Source organism: Trachemys scripta, chromosome 17, assembly GCF_013100865.1.
Source record: "Trachemys scripta elegans isolate TJP31775 chromosome 17, CAS_Tse_1.0, whole genome shotgun sequence".
In the NCBI taxonomy this organism is placed as follows: domain Eukaryota; kingdom Metazoa; phylum Chordata; order Testudines; family Emydidae; genus Trachemys; species Trachemys scripta.
In genome coordinates, this window is record NC_048314.1 from 4160283 (window position 1) to 4183945 (window position 23663).

General features: G+C 46.1%; 2 protein-coding genes across 3 annotated transcripts in view; both read right to left on the bottom strand.

The window, feature by feature from the left end:
* Positions 1-18798, bottom strand: part of RABL6 (RAB, member RAS oncogene family like 6) — a 124305-nt gene extending 105507 nt beyond the window's left edge. Inside the window, exons 1-2 of one of the 2 annotated variants that reach the window (XM_034793636.1) lie at positions 18353-18798; positions 3625-3759 (exon numbers count right to left, since the gene is read on the bottom strand). In XM_034793636.1, the coding sequence (XP_034649527.1) occupies positions 3625-3759; positions 18353-18482 (265 nt within the window). In that variant the 5' untranslated portion in view covers positions 18483-18798. The remainder of the gene's footprint in view (positions 1-3624; positions 3760-18352) is intronic. The other variant, XM_034793635.1, reaches the window with a different exon arrangement.
* A 983-nt stretch (positions 18799-19781) lies between these two features.
* CCDC183 (coiled-coil domain containing 183) overlaps positions 19782-23663 on the bottom strand; it is a 30369-nt gene continuing 26487 nt past the window's right edge. Inside the window, exons 12-14 of the mRNA XM_034752148.1 lie at positions 21717-21845; positions 20907-21003; positions 19782-19933 (exon numbers count right to left, since the gene is read on the bottom strand). Coding sequence (XP_034608039.1) covers positions 19797-19933; positions 20907-21003; positions 21717-21845 — 363 coding nt within the window. The 3' untranslated portion in view covers positions 19782-19796. The remainder of the gene's footprint in view (positions 19934-20906; positions 21004-21716; positions 21846-23663) is intronic.

The window sequence follows — 23663 nt, forward strand, 5'->3', positions numbered from 1 at the left end:
TGTCTGCCTAAGTTATTGCAGCCCAAGCTGAGCTACCTACAAGTCACAATGCAACCCAGAACTGCGGGCGTTGCGGTGTGCCAGGGTGCACTAGGTCCGGAGGTTCCCTCCTGGAGGCTTTGTGGCCCTGCAACACCCTGCCTCAGAATAGAGCAGAGGGAAGTCCTCCAGGCAACCTAGAGGGCTGCAGAGAGGGACCAATCAGGGGGCAGATGGAGCAGCCAATCCGGGGCCAGAAGAGCCCTACATAAGACAAGCAGAGCAGAGAAGTTCAGCTGCTGCATGGAACTTGACGAGGGAGGACTAGGTGCCTGGCTGGCTAGACTAGCAGCGGGCCATGGACAACTAACTGCAGAGAGCTCACCAAGCAGAACTGAGCCCAGGGAAGGCTGCTAAAGACCGGATGCCTGGCTGGCTAGAGTAGCAGCAGGACCATGAACAAGTCAGTGCAGGCAGGCTGAGCCCAGGGGACTGAGCCCAGGACCAGGCCAAACCAGGCGAGGGTACAGAGATCATAGAATCATAGGACTGGAAGAGACCTCGAGAGGTTATCTAGTCCAGTTCCCTGCACTTATGACAGGACTATATTATCTAGACCATTCCTGACAGGTATTTGTCTAACCTGATCTTAAAAATCTCCAATGATGGAGATCCCACAACCTCCCTAGACAATTTATTCCAGTGCTTAACTACCTTGACAGTTAGGAAGTTGTTCCTAATGTCCAACCTAAACCTCCCTTACTTAAATTTAAGCCCATTGCTTCTTGTCCTACCCTTGCAGGTTAAGAGCAACAATTTTTCTCCCTCCTCCTTGTAACTTTTTATGTACTTGAAAACTTATGTCCCCTCGGTCTTCTCTTTTCCAGACTAAACAAACCCAGTTTTTTCAATCTTCCCTCATAGGTCATGTTTTCTAGACCTTTAATCATTCTTGTTGCTCTTCTCTGGACTTTCTCCAATTTGTCCCACATCTTTCCTGAAATGTGGCGCACAGAACTGGACACCTTACTCCAGTTGAGGCCTAATCAGCGTGGAGTAGAGCGGAAGAATCACTTCTCATGTCTTACAACACTCCTGCTAATACATCCCAAAATGATGTTCGCTTCTTTTGAGACAGCATCATCCTGACGACTCATTTTTAGCTTGTGGTCCACTATGACCCCCAGATCCCTTTCCATAGTACTCCTTCCTAGGCACTCATTTCCCATTTTGTATGTGAACTGATTGTTCCTTCCTAAATGGATTGCATTTGTCCTTATTGAATTTCATCTTATTTACTTCAGACCATTTCTCCAGTTGGTACAGATCATTTTGAATTTTAATCCCATCCTCCAAATCACTTGCAACCCCTCCCACTTGGTATCGTCTGCAAACTCTGTAAGTGTACTAGGCCATTATCTAAATCATTGATTAATATATTGAACAGAACCAGACCCAGAACTGATCCCTGCGGGACCCCACTCGTTATGCCCTTCCAGCATGACTGTGAATCACTGATAACTACTCTCTGGGAACTGTTTTGCAACCAGTTATGCACCCACTAGCTCCATCTAGGTTGCATTTCCCTAGTTTATGAGAAGTTCGTTCAAGACAGTATCAAAAGCTTTACTAAAGTCAAGGTATATCCCGTCTACCACTTCCCCCCCATCCACAAGGTTTGTTACCCTGTCAAAGAAAGCTATCAGGTTGGTTTGACAATTTGTTCTTGACAAATCCATGCTCGCTGTTACTTATCACCTTATTATCTTCTAGATGTTTGCGAACCGATTACTTAATTATTTGCCCCATTATCTTTCTGGGTACAGAAGATAAGCTCACTGGTCTGTAATTCCCTGGGTTGTCCTTATTTCCCTTTTTATCGGTGCCATTTTCCAGTCATCTGGAATCTCTCCCATGTTCCACGATTATTCAAAGATAAATCGCCAATGGCTCAGATATCTCCTCAGTCAGCTCCTTAAGTATTCTACGATGCATTTCATCATGCCCTGGTGACTTGAAGACATCTAACTTGTCTAAGTAATTTTTAACTTGTTCTTTTCCTATTTTAGCCTCTGATCCTACCTCGTTTTTACTAACATTCATTATGTTAGATGGCCAATCACCACCAACCTTTTTGGTGAAAACCAGAACAAGTCATTAAGCACCTCTACCATTTCCACATTTTCTGTTATTATTTCTCCCCTCCCCCCACCATACTGAGTAACAGGTCTACCCTGTCTTTGGTCTTCCTCTTGCTTCAGAAGTATTTGTAGAATATTTTATTACCCTTTATGTCTCTAGCTAGTTTGATCTAGTCAGAGAAGGGCACTGCTGGTCTGGTTGCAGACTGAGCCCAGGGAGGGCTGCTGAAAAGGACACCAGCTGAAGGTACTTAGATGGCCCCCGGCTGGGTGATTGAAGAAGGCAGTGCTTTGGGGAAGACACCTTAGAGCTATGGCCCCATACCAGGGCAGAGAAAGAACTTGGACTGTTCTTTACCCCAAAAGTGGGGGACAGCATGTGTGGCTTGGCCAGAGCTGCCGAAGACCAGCTGAGAGAACCAGCAGCTGGGGGGTGCTTGCAAGAGGCAGGCGCCACCCTGATGTAAAACCAAAACAGGCTCACACCTAACCGACAGAAGGGGCGTCTGTGAAAAGACTGGTTTCAGAGTAGCAGCCGTGTTAGTCTGTATCCGCAAAAAGAACAGGAGTACTTGTGGCACCTTAGAGACTAACAAATTTATTTGTTAAATAAATTTGTTAGTCTCTAAGGTGCCACAAGTACGCCTGTTCTTTTTGCGAAAAGACTCCTTGCAGGCACAACTGGCCAGAAAAAAGGGGGCACACATGAGGCAGGTGCTGCATTACAGGCATGCACCATGGCCCTGCTCCCTCAGCCTACCCCCTCCTGCCTCCTATGATTGATCTTAAGAAGAGAGTCTCCTAAAATAATCTGCTGCTGTCTTATGCTGTTTCTACATCAGCAGCGTTCTGCCCACGCTGTAAAAATCCCAGGACCAGTTCCTTTATGCTGTCATAGCAGGAAAAAGACTTCCACCCCAGCTCTGCAACTCAAGCAAGTGTCTTATAGAGCATCATTGACAAGATACAGTAATTCTGTTTTTCAATACCTTGTACTTGTATTAATATCTCCACCTAAGATTATTAGAACTACAAGCATTTTAAAAATCTAATTCACTTTTCACCATGTCCAGTATGGATTTACACTCCAATTGCAGAGTGAAACTAGACTGCTCCATTTCACCTGCTGGTATTAAATGTACTAACACAGTACTGTTGTACTTCAGCATCCAGCCCTCCAGGGACACATTTCACTAATAAAATCCGTTTTCATTGAAACAGTAAGAAAATACGAGCATTTCAATTCATATTCATGTTTTGTTAAATTTCTTCCTGTGATTTTAACTACTGAGGACATCTGTTTAAATGGTTGGTAACGTAATTACTGAGTGAAAGGATTAAAAAACAGGATTATTTGAATAATCAAGTAAGAGTGATGGGTACCCATTTTAAATCTAAACTGGATAAAGCTGAAAGAGACAGCGGAGGCTACAGAGGAATTCCTGCCCCCACGGCACAGACTGTTCCTTCCCCCAGGCACCCTTCATTCCCTCTCCCTTCTTACTTTTATAGTTCCAGTGGATGCTGGTGACTTGGATCTCCTGAGTAGGAATATATTCCTCAACAAACTTCTTCCCCTGGAGTCGGTGCCAGAGTGTGGTTTTCCCTGTGTTCCTGTCCCCTCGGATTACAATTTTCACTGGGGGGAGAAGAGCAAGTACAAAAATAAAGTTAATTAAAACAAATCTTGGGAATGATTGAAAAAGTGTTAATATTTTGAGTGTTATTCTGATGTAATTAGATCTTTCATGTTACACATGCAGGGTATTTCATTACAAGATATGAGCAACAGTCATTCAAATTCCTGCTTACTCAGCTGCATAGTTTAGTTCAGCAGGAAGAACCAACTTCAAGATCAAGCCACTTATCCTTGCCCTTGGGGCCTTGCACAACTTCCCTCAGTCTATGCCTCTGCTCTCATTTCTGCCTAGTTCCCATCCTACTGCCTTCCCCGCTCACCACCCTGGATAACCTTAACCCCTGCTCACGTTTCAACAAGTTCTTCCACACTTATCTTTGATCTTGCATCCCCCTCCTCCTACCCATGTGCCAAATGCCCTCCTGTAGCCTTCAAGTTTTCCTTAAATAATTTTCTTATCCTCAAGAAAATAAATGATCTCCTGAAGCTATCTGCACCACTCTGAAACTGGCTGGTCAGCTTGGATATCTGAATTGCCCTGTCTGAGGGCTTGCCTACTTGAGAAGGTTGCACCAGTTTAAATTAAAGATGTGAATTTAAACTGATAGAATTACATTGGTGCAAATGGCTGTGTGGACACTCGTTGGGTTAAGCATCGCCTATTTTAATCTAACTTAAATTGTTTATGAACAGGTTTAAGCTAAAACCAAGCATGGGCCCACATGGATTTGCACTGGTTTAACTATATCCCTGTAAACACCAATTTAAATTAAAACAGTGCATCTTATTTCTGTAGTGGAGCCCTCTCTCACCTAGGGCATGTCTACACAGGAAAAGTTACAGCGCCGCTCAGAGAGCGCCGAAGGGAAGCTACTGTTGTGTGTTCACACTGTCAGCTGTCTGCACAATAGCATGTTCACACTTGCGGCTGTATTCAGAGCGGTGCACTCAGGGCAGCTATCCCGCAGAGCACCTCTTTCTCTTCTGCTGCTAAGACTTGTGGGAAGGCGTAGGGTGTCATGGGGCATTCTGGGTCCTGTCCCAATGACCCGTGATGCATTGCTTCGCATCCCAGCAATCCCTGTGCTTCCATCCAAATTTGGCACCATCTTTCAACAGTTCGAGTGCTGCGCGCCCTACATCTTCGAGCTGCAGGAATGGCTCCCAATGTGTTGACCAGAAAGCTGCTCGCTCTGACCAACACATCACGAGTGGCAGTGGAGTTATTCTTTAAACTACAAAGACAAGAATCTCGCCACGCATAATAGCTATGACACTAGATTGCCACAGTGGAACGCCACTTTTGGGCTCGGGAAGTAAGCACTGAGTGGTGGGATCACATTGTGATGCATGTCTGGGATGATGAGCAGTGGCTGCAGAACTTTTGGATGAGTAAAGCCACATTCATGGGACTGTGTGATGAGCTCACCCAAGCCCTGCGGCGCAAGGACACGAGAATGAGAGCTGCCCTGCCGCTGGAGAAGCGCATAGCAATTGCAATGTGGAAGCTAGCTACTCCAGACTGCTACCGATCGGTTGCCAACCGGTTCGGAGTGGGAAATTGGACCATTGGACTTGTGTTGACGAACAGGGCCATTAATCGCATCCTACTCTGAAAGACTGCGACTCTGGGCAACATGTGACATTGTGGATGGCTTTGCACAAATGGGTTTCCCTAACTACAGATGGCACGCACATTCCAATTCTGGCACCAGACCACCTAGCCATCAAGTACATTAATCACAAGGGGTATTTCTCAATGGTTCTCCAGGTGCTTGTGGATCACTGTGAGCATCTCACAGACATTAATACAGGCTGGTCCTGAAAGGGGCACGAAGCACGCATCTTTCGGAACACTGGCCTGTTCAGGAAGCTGCAAGCAGGGACTTTCTTCCTGAACCAGAAGACCACCATAGGGGAAGTCGAAATGCCCATTGTGATCCTGGGAGACCCTGCCTACCCCTTAATGCCATGGCTTATGAAGCCATATACAGAGCAACTTGACAGCAGCAAGGAGTGGTTCAACAACAGGCTGAGCAAGTGCAGAATGACTGTTAAGTGGGCTTTTGGCCATTTAAAAGCCTGCTGGCGCTGCCTCTATGGGAAGCTGGACCTGGCCGATGAAAATATTTCTATGCTTATAGCCGTGTGTGGTACGTGCCATAATATTTGTGAAAGGAAGGGTGAAAGCTTCACTCAGGGCTGGACCACAGAGGCACAGCGCCTGGAGGCTGAGTTTGAACAGCCAGAGACCAGGGCTATTAGAGGGGTGCAGCATAGGACCATAAGGATCAGGGACGCCTTGAGGCAGCAATTTGAAGCCGAAATCCACTAATATCTGTTGCTCTGCTCGGGAGTGCAGTGCTTGTAATGCTAGGAGGTGACTGGTGTAAACGATGCAGAATGTGGGTTTAACATCATTGTCTGTTGCTTTGCAGGGCTCGTTTTGCTTTCAGTTAATAGAATAAAGATTGCTTTCAAACCAACAATTCTTTTATTAAAAAACAACCACCGAAGGAGAGTCAAACGAAAAAATACATCAGCAGGGAGGGGGATGAGGGAAGGGAAGGTCCCAGGAGGAGGAGGGGCACCGGGACGGCTAGAGATTTGTGTATGTCCAGGGATCACATCCAACCTTCTCCTTTGGAGTACAATGCAGCAGGTTCTGTACTTTAGCAGGGCCAAACTGCAGAGGAATGGGCACTGAGTGCAGTGGGTAGTGGGAGTCCACAGTGCTGAACTGTGAGGAGGGAAGAGTGGAATGCTGCAGGTAGACTGGAGCCAGGAGATTGATAAATTTGTGTTGGCAGTGTCTGGGGGGCGCATGGGAAAGAATTTTGCGACAGCGGCTGCAGGGGAGGGCAGGCACAGAGCTGCTCAGTTTAAGAGCTAGTACCGCCTGAAGCATGTCTGTCCTGCCACTCCTTCAATTCCTGTTTCTCGGTGGCAGAATGCATCATAACATCACACAGAAAGTCCTTAGTTCTTCTTGGCAGCTTTCTAATTCTGTGCAGCCGTTCAGCTGCCAATAACAAAGAGGGAGGCTGGGGTCCCAAAGTCATCTTTGTGAAGTTTAAACGCAACATTTTACAGAAGCAGTATTGTTCGCAACACAGACAACAACGATTCAGTGCTTTAAAAACACAGCCAGTACTCTCACACCTGTCACTAACTGGCTAATCGCAGGCAAGCACACATGAGCCACCAAAATGGTGAGCAACCACATGGGCAGGGTAAATCACTCTTCCTGGACCCTGTTGTAAACTGGGCATGTGACTCTTAGGGAGAACCAGCACTGGGGCAGGGGGGAGAGGAAGGCTGATAATCATTCCTGTCCCCACACTTTCCAGAGGATGTGATCATTATGGAAGATGTCTTGCTGCTGAGGGTGAGCAGGGAATCAAGGGAGGGTCTTCTCCAAGACTGCAGCTTCCACCCTGGTCCCTACGTGGCTCGCCTGTGTGCAGCAATGGTCCCCCCCGTGACAGCACAGTGGCACGGGAAAGTTACCGTTAATGGGGCAAGAAACAAAGCAGCTCTGCCGAAGAACCTGTGGCAGCGGATTGCCCAGTATCTCTATGAGAGTTTCCTGGAGATCTCCGAGGCAGAGTCCCGTGAAGTGAGGGAGTCAATCAACAGCCTGTTCTGCCACTCAGACTAGGGGTGCAGTGGGATACAAGCCAGCTTTCTGCAACCCTCCTGCCCCCAACAACTCGCTTCAGTGATTCCCAAAATCACATCCACTTACCGGGGCCTCCTCTCCTGTTTGCGCTTCGCCAATCTCCAACAGCTGTGCCTGGCTAGTCTCCTCCAGGGTAGAAAAGAGCTCCTGGCTGCATGCATCTCTGGTCTCCAAGTCATCCTCTGCCTCACATCCCGCTTCACATCCTCATCCAAGATTTCCTCCTCCTGGCTTCGTCCACTCTCGACTGGCACACAACCCAATGAAGTAGCCACAGTGGCCTTCACAGTGGATGTGGGGTCCCCGCCGAGTAGAACTGGCAGCTCGTGGGCGCAGCACTGGAGCAGCGGTTTGCCTCCTGTGTCTTGTGGTAGGTGTTCCGCAGCTCCTTCATTTTGACTCTGCACTGCAATGTGTCCCAGTCATGGCCCCTTTCTGTCATGCATCGTGAAATCTGTCCATAGGTGGTATAATTCTGGAGCGCAGTTGGGACTAGACAGCCTTCTCTCCCCAAATGCTGATGAGGTCCAGCAGTTCGGCATTGCTCCAAGCAGGAGATCGCCTGGTGCCGGTTGGTCACTTGAAGGCAGGGCAGTAGACTTCAAACCGATGACCAGAGAGGAGAGAACAGGCATTGTGGGACACCTCACAGAGGCCAATTGCTGCACTGTAATCACCACAGTGTCTACACTGGCACCACAGAGCAGTAGCGCAGAAAGCTGTATGCCTCTCGGTGGGGTGGGGTTTTTTTTGTTTGTTTGTTTGTTTTTTTAAACACAGCACTACAATTGCTCAGTTTATGTGCACTAAGTGGCTTGGCAGTGCGTACACCTCAGGAGTTACAGCGCAGAAAGCTGCAGATTGAGAGACTACATTCATTCATATTTTTTTCTCTCTCTCCCTCTCTCTCTCTCTCCATACATATACGGAAAGCCATTCAATCAAGGAACCTAACTGCGTGTTGAGACAAAACCATGTACTCTAAAGAAGTGTCCAAAATATCATGCTGAAAAGCTAATATAAATGGGATTCGCCACGGTTTCATCCAGCACATGACCTTAACAACTCAAAGATAAGCAATGTATTCGGTGTTATTTCTAGAAGCTTGTTATCACCTTCAGAATGTGCAGAAAGAATAGCAAATATGGCAGGCGACCAGCTTGCCTTAACAGAAATCTTCAGTGAGCTTAAACACAAAAAGGAAGCTTACAAAAAGTGGAAACTTGGACAGATGACTAGGGAGGAGTATAAAAACATTGCTCAAGCATGCAGGGGCGTAATCAGGAAGGCCAAAGCCCAATTGGCATTGCAGTTAGCAAGGGATGTGAAGGATAACAAGGGTTTCTACAGGTATATTAGCAACAAGAATGGTCAGGGAAAGTGTGGGACCCTTACTGAATGGGGGAGGAAACCTAGTTACAGATGATATGGAAAAAGCTGAAGTACTCAATGCTTTTTTTGCCTCAGTCTTCACAGACAAAGGTCAGCTCCCACACTGCTGCACTGGGCACCACAGTATGGGGAGGAGGTAAGCAACCCTCAGTGGTGAAAGAACAGGTTAAGGACTATTTAGAAAAGCTGGACATGTACTAGTCCATGGGGCCAGATGCAATGCATTCAAGGGTGCTGAGGAGTTGGCTGATATGATTGCAGAGCCACTGGCCATGATTTTTGAAGACTCATGGCAATCAGGGGAGGTCCTGAACAACTGGAAAAAGGAAAACATAGGCCCATCTTTAAAAAGGGGAAGAAGGAGAATCCGAGGAACTATATTCCAGTCAGCCTCACCTCAGGCCCTGGAAAAATCACAGAGCAGTTCCTCAAGGAATCCATTTTGAAGCACTTGGAGGAGAGGAAGGTGATCAGGAACAATCAACATGGATTCACCAAGGGCAAGTCATGCCTGACCAACCTGATTGCCTTCTATGATGAGATAACTGACTCTGTGAATATGGGGAAAGCAGTGGACGCGATATACCTTGAATTTAGCAAAACTTTTGATATGGTCTCCCACTGTATTCTTGCCAGCAAGTAAAAAAAAAAGTATGGATTGGATGAATGGACTATAAGGTGGATAGAAAGCTGGCTAAATCGTCGGGCTCAATGGGTAGTGATCAACGGCTCGATGTCTAGTTGGCAGCCAGTATCAAGCGGAGTGCCCCAGAGGTCAGTCCTGGGGCTGGTTTTGTTCAACATCTTCATTAATGATCTGAACGATGGGATGGATTGCACCCTCAGCAAGTTCGCGGATTATACTAAACTGGGGGGAGAGGTAGATATACTGGAGGGTAGGGATAGGGTCCAGAGTGACCTAGACAAATTGGAAGATTGGGCCAAAAGAAATCTGAGGACAGAAGAATCCCATGCACTGCTACAGGCTGGGGACTGACTGGCTAAGCGGCAGTTCTGCAGAAAAAGACCTGGGGATTACAGTGGATGAGAAGCTGGATATGAGTCATCAGTGTGCCCTTGCTGCCTAGAAGGCTAATGGCATATTGGGCTGCATTCGTAGGAGCATTGCCAGCAGATCGAGGGAAGTGATTGTTCCCCTCTATTCGGCACTGGTGAGGCCTCATCTGGAGTATTGTGTCCAGTTTTGGGGCCCCCCCACTACAGAAACGATGTGGACAAATTGGAGAGTTCAGCAGAGGGCAATGAAAATCATCAGTGGGCTGGGGCACATGACTTATGAGGAGAGACTGAGGGAACTGGGCTTGTTTAGTCTGCAAAAGAAAAGAGGGGGGTGATTTCATAGCAGCCTTCAACTACCTGAAGGGTGATTCCAAAGAGGATGGAACTAGGCTGTTCTCAGTGGTGGCAGATGACAGAACAAGGAGTAATGGTCTCAAGCCATGGGGGAGGTCTAGTTGGATAGTAGGAAAAACTATTTCACTAGGAGGGTGGTAAAGCACTGGAATGGATTACCTAGGGAGGTGGTGGAATTGCCATCCTTAAAGCTTTTTATGGCCCAGCTTGACAAGCCTTGGCTGGGATGATTTAGTTTGGGTTGGTCCTGCTTTGAGTAGGGGGTTGGACTAGATGATCTCCTGAGGTCTCTTCCAACCACAATCTTCTATGATTCTATGATTCAGCATCAGGGTCTCGTTCTTTTAGACACTGGTCAAATTTTCTAAATTTGATCATCTGGTCAGATTATGTCAGAAATCATTAGATGAAATCTTGGCCCCACTGAAGTCAATGGGAGTTTTGCCACTGACTTCAATGGGGCCAGGATTTCACACATCACTTTGAGACACAGGAAATGAACTGCTCTAAAGTGATGTCACCCCTGAAACTGGAACACGTGATTAGCATTAAATTCTGCATCACTTTGCCAAAGTAGCCTAACAACAAAAGTCAGCCCTTCATCCGATGTTCATACGGTATCTAAAACAAAGAGATACAAGTGGAGGACTACTATTGCTTGGTTTCAAGATGTCTGTACCATGCACTTACCATATATACTCGTTCATTAGCCCGTTCATTTATAAGCCAACCCCCCAAGATGGTTAGGTAAAAATAGCAAAAACCATATGACCCTTTCATAAGCCGACCCTATATTTCAGGGGTTGGCAAACTTTGGCTCCCGGCCCGTCAGGGTAAGCCACTGGCGGGTCGAGACGTTTTGTTTACTTGGAGCATCTGCAGGAACGGAGCCCCTCAGCTCCCAGTGTCCGCGGTTTGCCGTTCCCTGCTATATTTTAAAAGCTGGCATCACAAGAAACACTCAAGTTTTGCTAGAATTATTTTAATGTAATCTAACGAAAAACCTGTTATAATAACTGAACAAATGTATTCACCTTCAAAATTACAGTCAATATTTAAAATCAGTAAATGGATATTTAAAACAAGTAACTTAGAACAATATGAGACTTTAAGTCTTAAAATCCTTCAAACTCTGAATCAGTCTCTGATTCACCAAACAGTTAATTAAACTTTGCTTCCGTCACAGCTGCACCTGCATTGCCATTGTAGATGTCGGCAGTGTTGTCTTCAGAGCCAGATTCCTTCTCATCATCAGCCTCTGTTGTGTCATCATCAAATATGGCATCATCTTCTGACCCGTTGAGTGCATTGCTGATGCAGTATTTCCTAAACGATTTTTCTACTATTTCCGACGGAATGGACACCCACACATCCTTGATCCACTAGGAGACTCGATTGATTTCGGGCTTTATAAGATTCCCGCCTTTTGTCAACTTTGCCATGCCTGAGCACATCCATTCAGACCACATTTTGCGTAGCCTGTCTTTAAAGGGTTTGTTCAGGCAGATATCAAGTGGTTGTAGAACTGAAGTTAAGTAAGCCTCCAGGGATTACAGCCAAAGTAGTTTTCATATTTTTGGCCACATTTTTCATCCGTTTTGTGTGCCCTGAACATGTCCCAAACGAGCATAGCAGGTTTCTTGAAAAGTGCTCCTGGTCTCTTATTCCACACTTTTTCCAGCCATTCAACAGTCCCACTTTCATCCATCCATCCCCTTTCGTGTGCACGTATGATGACACCAGCAGGAAATTTCATGTTTTTAGGCAAGGTTTTTCTTTTAAAAGTAACAGGAGGGAGCTTTGATCCATTTGCTAAACATGATAAAACCACCGTAAAATGGATTATTTCATGGCCAGTGGTTTTAATTAAAACTGTTTTTTCACCAACACCGGTTACCATTCTGTTGCTCGGGAGATCGAATGTCATTGGTGTTTCGTCCATATTTCCTATTTGTGACAGTTCAAATACATATTCCTTTTGATATTTTATAATAAACCTTTGGAAAGATTCGATTTTTTCTTCCAGATCTCTAGGCAGCTTTTGCGCTATCTTTGTTCGCTGTCTTCTGCATATTCAACAACTAAGTTTGAACGCTGCATGATAAGATGACCTTTTTCCTTTTGATTTCACCGTTGTTCATTTTAAATACTAGTATGAAAACAGATTATTATAGTTATAGATTTTTGTAGGACTTTATATAAGAATGTCACCTGCTTTATATAGGAATGTCAAATTATTATTATTCTTTGTTTATTTCAAAGCAGCCCTGTAGATTGGCATGTCTGTAGGGATAACAGGCTATTTCAACTTTATTAGAGATTCCATCGATTCTGCACGTTATATTTTCATATTGGCTCGAGACTTATGAGGTCCATTTCAGGCCAATCTAGTCCACTAAACAAAGCCTTTGCAACTTTAAAAGGCTGCAGTATTGACATCAATAAATGGGTCGGCAAACTTTGGCTCCCAGCCTGTCAGGGTAAGCTGCTGGCAGGACGTTTTGTTTACCTGGAGTGTCTGTAGGCACGGAGCCCCTCAGCTCCCTCAGTTCATTGGCTGGAAATAGCAAACCGCGGCTACAGGGAGCTGAGGGGCTCCATGCCTGCAAACGCTCCAGGTAAACAAAACGACAATGTATTAGAAATTCAATTCAATGATTCCATAGATTTAAAATCATCGAATTTTGGTGTAGACCCGTTTATAAGCCAACCCCCACTCTTTGATGCGTCACTTTTTTACCAAAAATATTTGGCTTGTGAACAAGTATATACAGTAAATATTTTAAGTACTGTACAATATATAAGCAGCCATTAAAAATGTTAGTTGTTGATAGTTGCTCTTCTTTTTGGACTACTTGCTGAGTGGTACTAATGTTTATAAAATATGTAAGTTTAAGAGACCAAAAATAAGGTTAAAATAATATGTAGTACTTCTAGTGTTTTGTACCTATAGATGTGACAGAATCCTTAAAGAGATAGGTAAGCATTATCTCCATTTTCAGATGGAGAAATACATACAGAAAGGTGAATGCTTACTTAAAAAAAAATGAACCTATTTTCCTTAAATCTTGCAGCAAATCAGCAGTAGGGCTGGAATAGGAGCCCAGATCTGCTGTCTCAGAGCTACGCCCTACCCAAAGGATCAGACTGCCTCCCCTGGAGAGTCCTTTAAAAATCTATGTCCATTATTCAATTACAGCTTAGGTGATTAAAAGGAAATGAGACTTAAATGGTGAAAGATGCATCTGACTTCTATGCTGTTCATGCATTCCTCAGTTTGAAAAAGGTAATTACATTGGTAGGTTTAATTGCTTATAATTTGTATCAATTTCTACTTCTCTTGAACTATACTGCTGGGTTTGGGTTAACTCTTCAGCTGTGTGTTAAAACAGAAAAAGTTTAGTTCCAAAGGCTTAGAAGTCAGGTCTGCTGAACCATTTTAAACACACAAAAACCTACATTTGAAACCTCCACTAAGTTGAGGAGGACACCTTTTTGTTAACCAGCAAATGCAAGATATTTTAAGGTAAGGGCAACCACTCCATTCCTATCTCTTTTGTGGTGCCTACTGCTTGTAACAGTAGGGGAGGGATCACTGAAAAACTGCCCTGTTCTATTCATTCCCTCTAAAGTACCTGGGCTTGGCTACTGTCAGAAGACAGGATACTGGGCTAGATGGACTATTGGTCTGACCCAGTATGGTCATTCTTATGCTATGCAACTTGTGTCAAGACACTCAAAGTAACAATAGGGTGAATTTAACACTGCCTTTGTTTGTTTTTTAATTACAGTCACACCCTCCTTGTTATAGGGTAGGTTTTTAAAATTTAATATGCCAAGGCTACTCTCTTACTTCATTTATCATATGCCAAACACTCTTGCCACTGCTGCATATATGTAACTCCGATAAGGTCCTGCATATCATTAAAAAAAAAATGACATACAGAATCACCAGTAACTCAACACTCACTACAAGCCCACTCATGATTACCTGGTTGTCCCCGGCCAACAGCCCTTTGGATACTCCTAAATTTGAAATGAGGAGCATCAATAAGGTACACATATGTATTACCTCTTATGATAACGGTAGGCTTGCAGCTTTAATTTGATAGTAAATAGTGGTTTAAATTAAAGCAACACCCACAGGTTTGTGTAACAAACATCAGAAGTTATTTGTGGGGGACAGAAAAATGTGAGGAAAGAAAGTAACAAGTCATTTAGTATATAGTACACTTTTTATCCACATAATTAACATCCTCTACAAAAGGTGGATAGATTCCACTCATTATTACAGATAGAGAAACTGAGGAAGAGGCAATAGCCCAAGGCCACAGATTGAGTCTGTGGCTAACTACAATTAGACATCAGGAGTTCCTGACTCAACTTTGTCCTTGCTCCTCCAGAATGTTAAACTGAGGTGTGTTCATAGTTGCTACAATACAACAAATAATCTATAACAATAAAGAAAATCAGGTTTTAAAACTTCATAAAAGGATACAATATATCCATGAGAACATTTTTCTACTTTCAAGGGGAGAAAAGCAGAAGACTAGTAGAATATTTGATTTCCCAGAACCACTGGCCTCAATATTTCCTACTAGTGGGTGATTTTTAGGCAGTGTCTACACACGTGTTTGTCAGTATACTGATTTATGTCCAAAGTCATCTGAAAGGAACACACAGACTTCCTTCTGTTTTGTGACATGCCTGCTCTATCAAACAGTTTGAGGAAGGTAGCACAGCGGGCTCCCATCTCCAGGCAAGAAAGAGAATATGACAGCTGGATCTTTCAAACTACCTCACATCTTTTGCTCTGATCAGTTATCATCAGTGGGTAGTTTCAAGGGAATCCTCAGACATATAATCCCAGAAAGGCCATCAGCCACATTCATTCATTTCTTCCTCTCCCAGCCTATCATCACCTTATGTAAACTTTCAGTTTGTAGTTTGGCAGTGCTTATAGCTTATTTTCTTCTCTGATACTAAAAAGCCACATATGGTGGTATGTCCACAAGGCACAGTGTGGATGAGGAGTACGTGAAAAAACACATATTGAGATACAAGTATGAAAATATATTTTGAAATATGATTCTCCATTGAATACTAGTGGCTGCTGCTAAGGCTGCTATTAGGCCTTGCCCTCTTCCGAAATCATACCCTACAAACAGGCCAACCTCTTCTCTTCTGTTTGAAAGGTCTATATTATTTGGCAGGAACTGGATAGGGTTCCCTCAGAGTGCTCCAATGCATTTTTTCCTATAACTGATGCCAGCTGTCCAGAATTCATTAGCATAACACTCAGCACTTAATATAGTTAAACTACCCACCTGAGGGTTTTCTTCCACTTCTTTTCTTAAATATACTACACAGATACACGGTTTCAAAGTAGCAGCCGTGTTAGTCTGTATCCGCAAAAAGAACAGGAGTACTTGTGGCTCCTTAGAGACTAACAAATTTATTTCAGCATAAGCTTTCATGGGCTACAGCTCACTTGCATAGAGTGGCACTCTATGCAAGTGAGCTGTAGCCCATGAAAGCTTATGCTGAAATAAATTTGTTAGTCTCTAAGGAGCCACAAGTACTCCTGTTCTTTTTACACAGATACAGAAACTGGCACAAAGAGGTGAAATGACTCACCCAAAACCACACAAATCAGTATCAGAGCCAGATTTAGAATGTAGGAATTCCTGGCTGCCAGGCCATTAGCTATAGCTCTTATGAGCAATCCTTCAACAAGTCAGTGTATGAGCTAAATAAATGTGTGGTAAGGAAACAGGTTTCAGTTTCATGTTTTGCATGGATCATCAAAAAAGTGAGTGACCATTTTTGTAACAGCCATGACAGCGAACCTTAAATTTGGATTTGTGCAAATGTAGGGGGAAAAGGGGGTTAAAGGTATGACATCCATTTGTATACAATGGCTATGAAAAGCATTTTCATTTTTCCCCTTGAATTTCATTTTTTTTTTTAAACTTACAAAGGAGTATTGGTGAAATAAAGTAAGAGCTACAGCCTTGTCTTCCCCACAGTGACACCCTTTCTGCCAGACATCCCTTACTATCCCGTATCCAACTCATGATATAACTAAGGCTAAAGATTGTGTTATGGTTATTTTTAGTAAAAGTCACAGATGTGTCACGGGCAATAAACAAAAATTCACGGAAGCCGTGACCTGTCTGACTTTTACTGCTGCAGCTCCATGGTTTCCCCCGCCACCATGGTGGCTGGGAGCTGTGGGGTTCCCCCTCTGCCCACCGCAAATGGAAGCTGCAGGGGGAGCTCCCCTCCGCCCACAGTGGCTGGGAGCTGCAGGGTGACCATATTGCCCAAAGAGAAAACGGGTCACCCCCCCCCTCCGATGAGGCTGTTGCCGGAATCCTGAGAGCCCCCTCAGGAGTCTGTCACCTGTCACCGGAACCCTTCCAGGGCCCCGCTGGCTGCCAGCTCCAGAGTCCTGCAGCCCCTGAGGCTAAAGCACAGAATGTCTGGAAGTCACAGGTAGCCTTAGTTATAACCCCTCATGCCAAGACCTGTCCAGCCTTGAAGGGTCACACTGCCATGGCATTCAAAAATAAATACACCATGCGTGCCTTAGTGGACCACCTCCAAAACCCTTTCACAAGCTGGTCTGTCTTGTCTGTAAATATTATATAACAGCAACACTGAGAGAAGAGTTACTATGGCAATTGGAAAGCTTCCCCCAAGGCAGTGACAGAATGCTGTTTTTAATATTGATGATAGAACTGAAGCTATCAGAACACAAGTACTGTCAAGTCAAGACACCAAACAAAACCCTTCCACAGGTTTTTAGCAATGTGTCAAAGTTAAAATGGATGTACTTGCTAAGGAATCAATGGGACTATGCTTGGTGGCTTTAGTGTTTGCATTTTTGACCCAGCTGTATTAATCTTAAAAATAGATATAGCTCCACACAATTTCTACACATTCTAAATTACACGCTATTCTTAGTATACCTAAGAGATATGAACCAAATGCTTCCTCTGGTATAAGAAACACACATACACCCCCTCAGAAGCACTGCTGACCAGCCTTTCTACATTTCTAATGCTAGCCTCACTACACAGCTGATGTCAGCTGCACACACATGCATGGAAAACTATTCAAGTCCAACATTTACAAATCAGACACATAATTCCACACTGCTGATCTCCTCTCAAGCCTTCTGCACTCTGACTTCGCTACCTTCACAGATCCATGCAGATGAGCTAATACTGTGCTGGTGTGTGTCTATTTTCAGAGCTATCACCTGATGTCAGCATTTCCCAAAAGTGGGTCTCAACCCACCACTGGGTCACAGGCAGAGTTAGGTGGTCTGCAGGCCTGATGTGGAGAGGAAGAGACTGGAGAGGGAGCCTGCATAGTGGTGGCTCCTGTCCCACAAGGCTGGGCCCAGCTCCCTACTCTAGGCATTGGAGACGGAGCCTGCTCCACTCTCACCCCCACAGCAGCAGTCCCTGTCCCATGGAGCTGGACCTGGCTCTCTGCTCCAGGCATTGTGACCTGCTGCACTGCATTGCAGCACCACTCAGGTTTGGCCCTTTCACTAACCTTTACCATGGCAAAATTCCACAATATTCACTTAAGAACAAACAGCCATTAACACCTGATGGGAAAGTACCATTTTCCTGGGATGTAGCAAAGGCCATCCAAATATCCGGGGGGGGGGGGGGGGGGAAGAGAGAGAGAGGAGGAGAGGAATAATTTTCCTAGCATCTTAATGGACTAATCTTGGGAAATGGTGTGCTCCTATAACTGTCAATGAAACCAGTAGAGGTGTGGGGGGATGTAGGCATTCAGAACCACCCAGCCCCTAAAACAGGAAGTTTTCAAAACAAACATTAAAGATTTGAGTTTTCTGTCTTTCAACTAGAGGTCTCTCTCCCTTTCCTATCACTCCATCTCCCACATCTAGTGGAACTATTTAATGCCACAAACTGTTCCGGGGACAGTTTGAGAGAGCAACAGCACACAAAACAAAGGGCTGGTATCATATGGTGACAGTTTCATTCCTCTGCACACAACAGCAGGAATGATACAGCTCTCAGGGCATGGACGTTTGCAACCCGAGAGGTTCTTCCCCACCCTTGTATTTCTGCACCCCGAAACTTTCCAGCGCCTACTCACTGTTATACTGGACTCCCTTGGCAAACCTCCTCTGCAGAGCCTGGTTCATAGACTGCAGCCCCGCGGGGATGTTCTTATCGCGGACGGGAGCCTGGTCCGAGCCCACGAGTTTCTTCAGGGCCGAGAACATCTTCCTCGTCCCCCGCCTTCCAGGGGCACGAACCTCTACGAGCGCGTGGGCACCGCGCCTCCCGGCGGAGCTCAGAGCAGCCCCGGGCAGGGCAGGGCAGCGCGCGGGCGGGGGCCGGTTTATGCGGCCATCGCGGTGCTGACGAGCCTGAGCAGACCCAGCTCTGGGCCCCAGGGGAGGAATGCGCCCCGGCGGCGCTCCCCGGGACTGCCCCCGCACAGACCGGCCGGGCGGGCGGGTTAACGCGGCATCGCCCGGCCCCGGGCAGAGAGCGGCGTGTCCGGGTCTCGACGCTGCCCAGGCTCCTGTGGGTCGGGCTCAGGCCCTCGCAGGTGCCGCCGGCCGCTGAGATAAGAGATACCGCTCAGCGCCCCGCGCCGCCGCCATCTTGGTCCTTTCGCTTTAAGGAGAGAAGGACGCACGCAGAAAGCGCAGCTACGGAACCGCGCGCGGGACAAGAGAGTGAAACTCACTCACACCTGCTCCCGAGCCCGCCCCGCCCACTCAGCCTTGTCCCGACTCAGCACCCCGCCCCGCCCCACCCCACCTTCCTGCCCGGCTCTGCCCACTCAGCCCCGCCCCCGCCGCGTGGCTCGGGCCCGTTCCCCAGGTGGTAGCGGCGCGCGGCGGCTGGGCTCGCGCAGGGCGAGGGGGCCGGGCCCCTGGAGGTGCAGGCGCTCAGCCCTGGGAGTACCAGCCCTGGCCAGAATCTGACTGGCCTGCCTGGGGTGTTTTATGGATTTTCCAGTTGTCAGAAAAATAAGTGAATCTACTGGGTTTTTTTAAAGTGGGTCTAAAGATTTGCAATATTATCCCAGTACATTGGGCTAGCTCATGCTAAAAGTTTGTGTCCAGCTACCGAAGCTGCCGTGTTCCCACTTCCACAGTTTAAGTGACAACAGATCAAAACTGTTGCAAACACAGCAGCTGTCTGCCCACGAGGACGCAAGTGCACTGCGTGGGTGTGTGAGAGAGAGCTTGAGTCACATGCAATGTTATCAGTCTTATCTCTCTGGGTTCTCTCTCTAGATACTATAACTGGCTGTTGAAAGGAGCAGGGTTGCGGAATTCCCTTGTGGGTGGGAGTTGGGGTTGCAGTGGGCTTGCCTTGTGGAGGGTTTGTTTGGTTTTTTTTGTATTTCAAAGGTGAACACCAGACAGGATTGGGCCCTCACCAGCCTGGCCCTGGCGCCCTACGACAGCTTCTCATGGCGCTGAGTGGGCCTGGGCAGCAAGAGGCCAGCCAAGGAAAGTGAAGTGCTTTATTGAGTCTGAAATAAAGTTGCTTTTGGTGTGATATGGTGGCACTGGACCTTAGGCGCCTTTCCGGCCTCCTCGCTGCTTCTTCTTGGCAGCCTTGGTCATGGTTTCAATCAGGCGCACACCCTGCTTTTTGATCTCGTCCCGGTTGGGCACGTAGCTGTGGTCAATGTCAGCAAAATCAAAGGCATCTGCAAAAGAACAAAGCCGAGTGAAGCAGGCTGGGAAAGCACGTGGCACTGGAGCTGCTGCTGCTTTTCAGCTGTAACACCTGGGGCTAAATCCCCAGCAGAGGTCACTAGTATTCGGGCTTATGGCATCTTTGTAGGCCTCAAGCCGGCAGTGGGCAGCACAATCACATCTGCTTGAAGAAATCTGGTGCTATCCAGCAGAGTGCAGTTGCCAGTACATTCATTGCAAGCTACATCCCATTCCCAGTGCCTCAGACTCTGAGTTGTCAGGACTCAGATCACTAAAATAATTGCAGTGTTGCTATTTCTCACTTCATATGATGTTTTCTATAACGCTCCAGCTCCTGGAGCCATGTGATTATGTGTAAATCTCAGCTTTCATTTAAAGGAACCTAAGTTTCTAGCTGTAGTAGTTGCAGAATAAAGCTAAAAAACTTGAGGTTCCAACAGCAGAAGGTGAATAAACAGACCTCAACATGAATTAGTCTTTAAAATTGCATGAGGTTTAAGCCAATCTGATGCCTTTGGAGGCCTGACTCCTCGTTTTTGATGGCGAGGATGTACATAGATAAAAGGTGAGAGATATTTACCCTTGACTGGAGGTTGCTGATGGAGGGTTCAGAGGAGTAGCCCATAAGATTTGTCCATTTCTTACTCTCCTACCATCCTGAAATCCCCTAGACTGTAGTGAGAACCTTTGGCCTTAAAGGGAGGGTTGTGGTTCCTCACACACAAATTCTGTGAGCCACGGAAGTGATTGGCAACTGCAGATTTCTAGACCAGCACCAATTTTGTGTTAGCCAATGGGGGTCCATGTCTGATCCTTCAGTGGAATGCAGTTGATGGGACCCTGAAGTTACAGAGGATGGAGAGGCTGTTGTGAATGTTGCTGAAAGCTCTTCCCAGCAGCTGGCTGAGATCTCCATTCTAACTACAGGTCCTCAGTGCTCTCCTAATTCCAAGATCTTCATACCTCTAACAGCATCTTCTTCATCCTCAAAAGAAATCTTCAGGTTCTGACGCTCATTCCTTGTACTTTCCTCCAGGAAATTCCTAACTTTCACATAGGTCTGTAAAAAAACACTTCAGGTTAAATATTGCATAGGTGGGGAGGGGGAGAAGAGGGGGGCAATGGACACAGGGTATGTCTACATTTCCAGCAGAAGAAGAAGAGGTAATTTTCCAGCTCATGGAGACATACCCATGTGAGCTCTGAACAAGCTAGCATGCTAAACATGGAGCGTAGCCGCAGAGGTGCGAGCAGTGGGCGAGGCTAGCCACTGGAGTACAAGCCCATCCAAGGCATGAGGCATGTACTCAGTGTGACTAGCTTTAGCCTATAGCCCAGGATGGTCAGCTAACCTGGGTGTAAAGCACCACTAAACTGTGGAGGCTGCTGGGATCACAATGGGATCACATGGCTGGGACACGGAGTCTCTGGTTGCTAGATATTGCTTCTTGAGTTCCCTGATTTGCACTATTTTTACTGCACAGTGCTCAGATGCTGCTTGGCAGAGACTTATACACACATGAAACAAGTGAAAGATGAGGGCAGCTGCAATGTGCCTGGGAGCTCCTGGCAAGTTACCAGTGCAGCCCCTTTAGCTGGGCAAAGTTTGGGTATCTCCAGCCCATCAGCACAACTGTGTTCTGGGACCTCCTCCAGGCTTTAGAGAGAGGAGATCTGCTGCCTGGGGACTTCAATAGCAATGCAGCTGTCCTGCTGCCTGGGCCCAGCCTCTCAGGGGAAGGCCCCCAAGCCTGCCAGGGAGGAATAGCACACCTCATTGTTCTCCTCCCTGCTGAAGTTGTAGGATGGAAGGTTGGTCATGACCTCTGTCAAGTGCAGCAGCTTTGTCTCACAGAACTGCAGCTTGTCGTAAGTGTCACTGGTGTCCACGCGAATGTCACCCTAGGGGCAAGGAGACAAAGTGATATAGATGATGCCGCCTCCAGAGATTCCTTCCAGGGCCAGTGTCTGGGGTGCAGAGGGAGCCAGCAAGTGGGAACAAACACCCAGGAGGTTCAGGATGGGATGAGAGGCCTCGGCAATTGAGGAATTGCCTGTCTAGGCCGAGTGCTGGGCAGAGGGACATTTATAAAGTGCCTTTCCCCACATGGCTGCAGCCCCACCGACTGGGATGTGTTTAGCATCTGAAAAGCATGTTGGATTTGTGCCCAAACAATGAGACTGGGGCATTCGCCACCCAGCTCCAGCCACACACTGAGCTCGGCCACCCAGCTTCAGCGCTAGGCTCTGCGGAGATCCTGAACCTCCCATGACCTTTGGCCTCTCCTGTTCATTCCGAGGGGAAATGAAAGCTTGTTCTGCCATGGTTGGTACAGTGAGAGTCCATGGCCATGCAGAGGCTGCAGTGCCTTCTGTCTGCAACTGCCACATTACTGAACTCCAGAACCCCAGCTGCAGAGAAAGCAAAGGAGGCCTGGAGCCCTCCTGCTGCAGAGAAACCGTTGGTATCTATCTATCTATCTATCTATCGGTTCTTTGCCTTTGTTTACTAGGCCTTCTACCCACACAATTCCAAAGATATATATAGTAGGGCTGTTGATTAATCGCAGTTAACTCTCGCGATTAACTCAAAAAAATTAATCACGATTACTTGCAGTTTTAATCACACCAACAATAGAATACCAATTGAAATTTATTAAATATTTTGGATGTTTTTCTACATTTTCATATATATTGTATTCTGTGTTGTAATTGAAATCAAAGTGTATATTATTTTTTATTACAAATATTTGCCCTGTAAAAATGATAAACAAAAGAAATAGTACTTTTCAATTCACCTCATACGAGTACTGTTGTGCAATCTCTTTGTCCTGAGAGTGCAACTTATAAATGTAGTTTTTTTTGTTACATAACTGCACTCAAAAACAAAAAAATGTAAAACTTCAGAGCCTGCAAGTCCCCTCAATACTACTTCTTGTTCAGCCAATCGCCAAGACTAACAAGTTTGTTTACTTTTACGGGAGATAATGCTGCCCTCTTCTTATTTATTCACCAGAAAGTGAGAATAGGCACTTGCATGGGACTTTTGTAGCTGGCATTGCAAGATATTTACGTGCCAGATATACTAAACAATCATATGCCCCTTCATGTTTTGGCCACCATTCTAGAGGATATGCTTCCATGCTGCTGACGCTTGTTAAAAAAATAATGCGTTAATTACATTTGGGACTGAACTCCTTGGGGGAGAATTGTGTGTCCCCTGCTCTGTTTTACCTGCATTCTGCCATATATTTCATGTTATAGCAGTCTCTGATGAAGGGACACATGAATCTTTAGCGCATCTGGCATGTAAATATCTTGTGATTCTGGCTACAACAATGCCATGTGAATGCCTGTTCTCACTTTCAGGTGACATTGTAAACAAGAAGCGGGCAGCATTATCTCCTTCTACCCACACAATTCCAAAGATATATATATAGATGATATAGATATAAATATATACTATATATACTCGATCACAAGCCTGTTCATTTATAAGCCGACTCCCCCAAGATGGATAAGTAAAAATGGAATTTTTTTATGACCCATTCATAAGCCAACCCTATAATTCAGGGGTCGGCAAACTTTGGCTCCCGGGCTATCAGAATAAGCCACTGGTGGGCCGAGATGGTTTGTTTACCTCGAGCGTCCGCAGGCACGGAGGTAAACCGAAGTAAGCACAGTGTCCCGGCCCACTCGCAGCGTGCTCCGGCGCCCGGG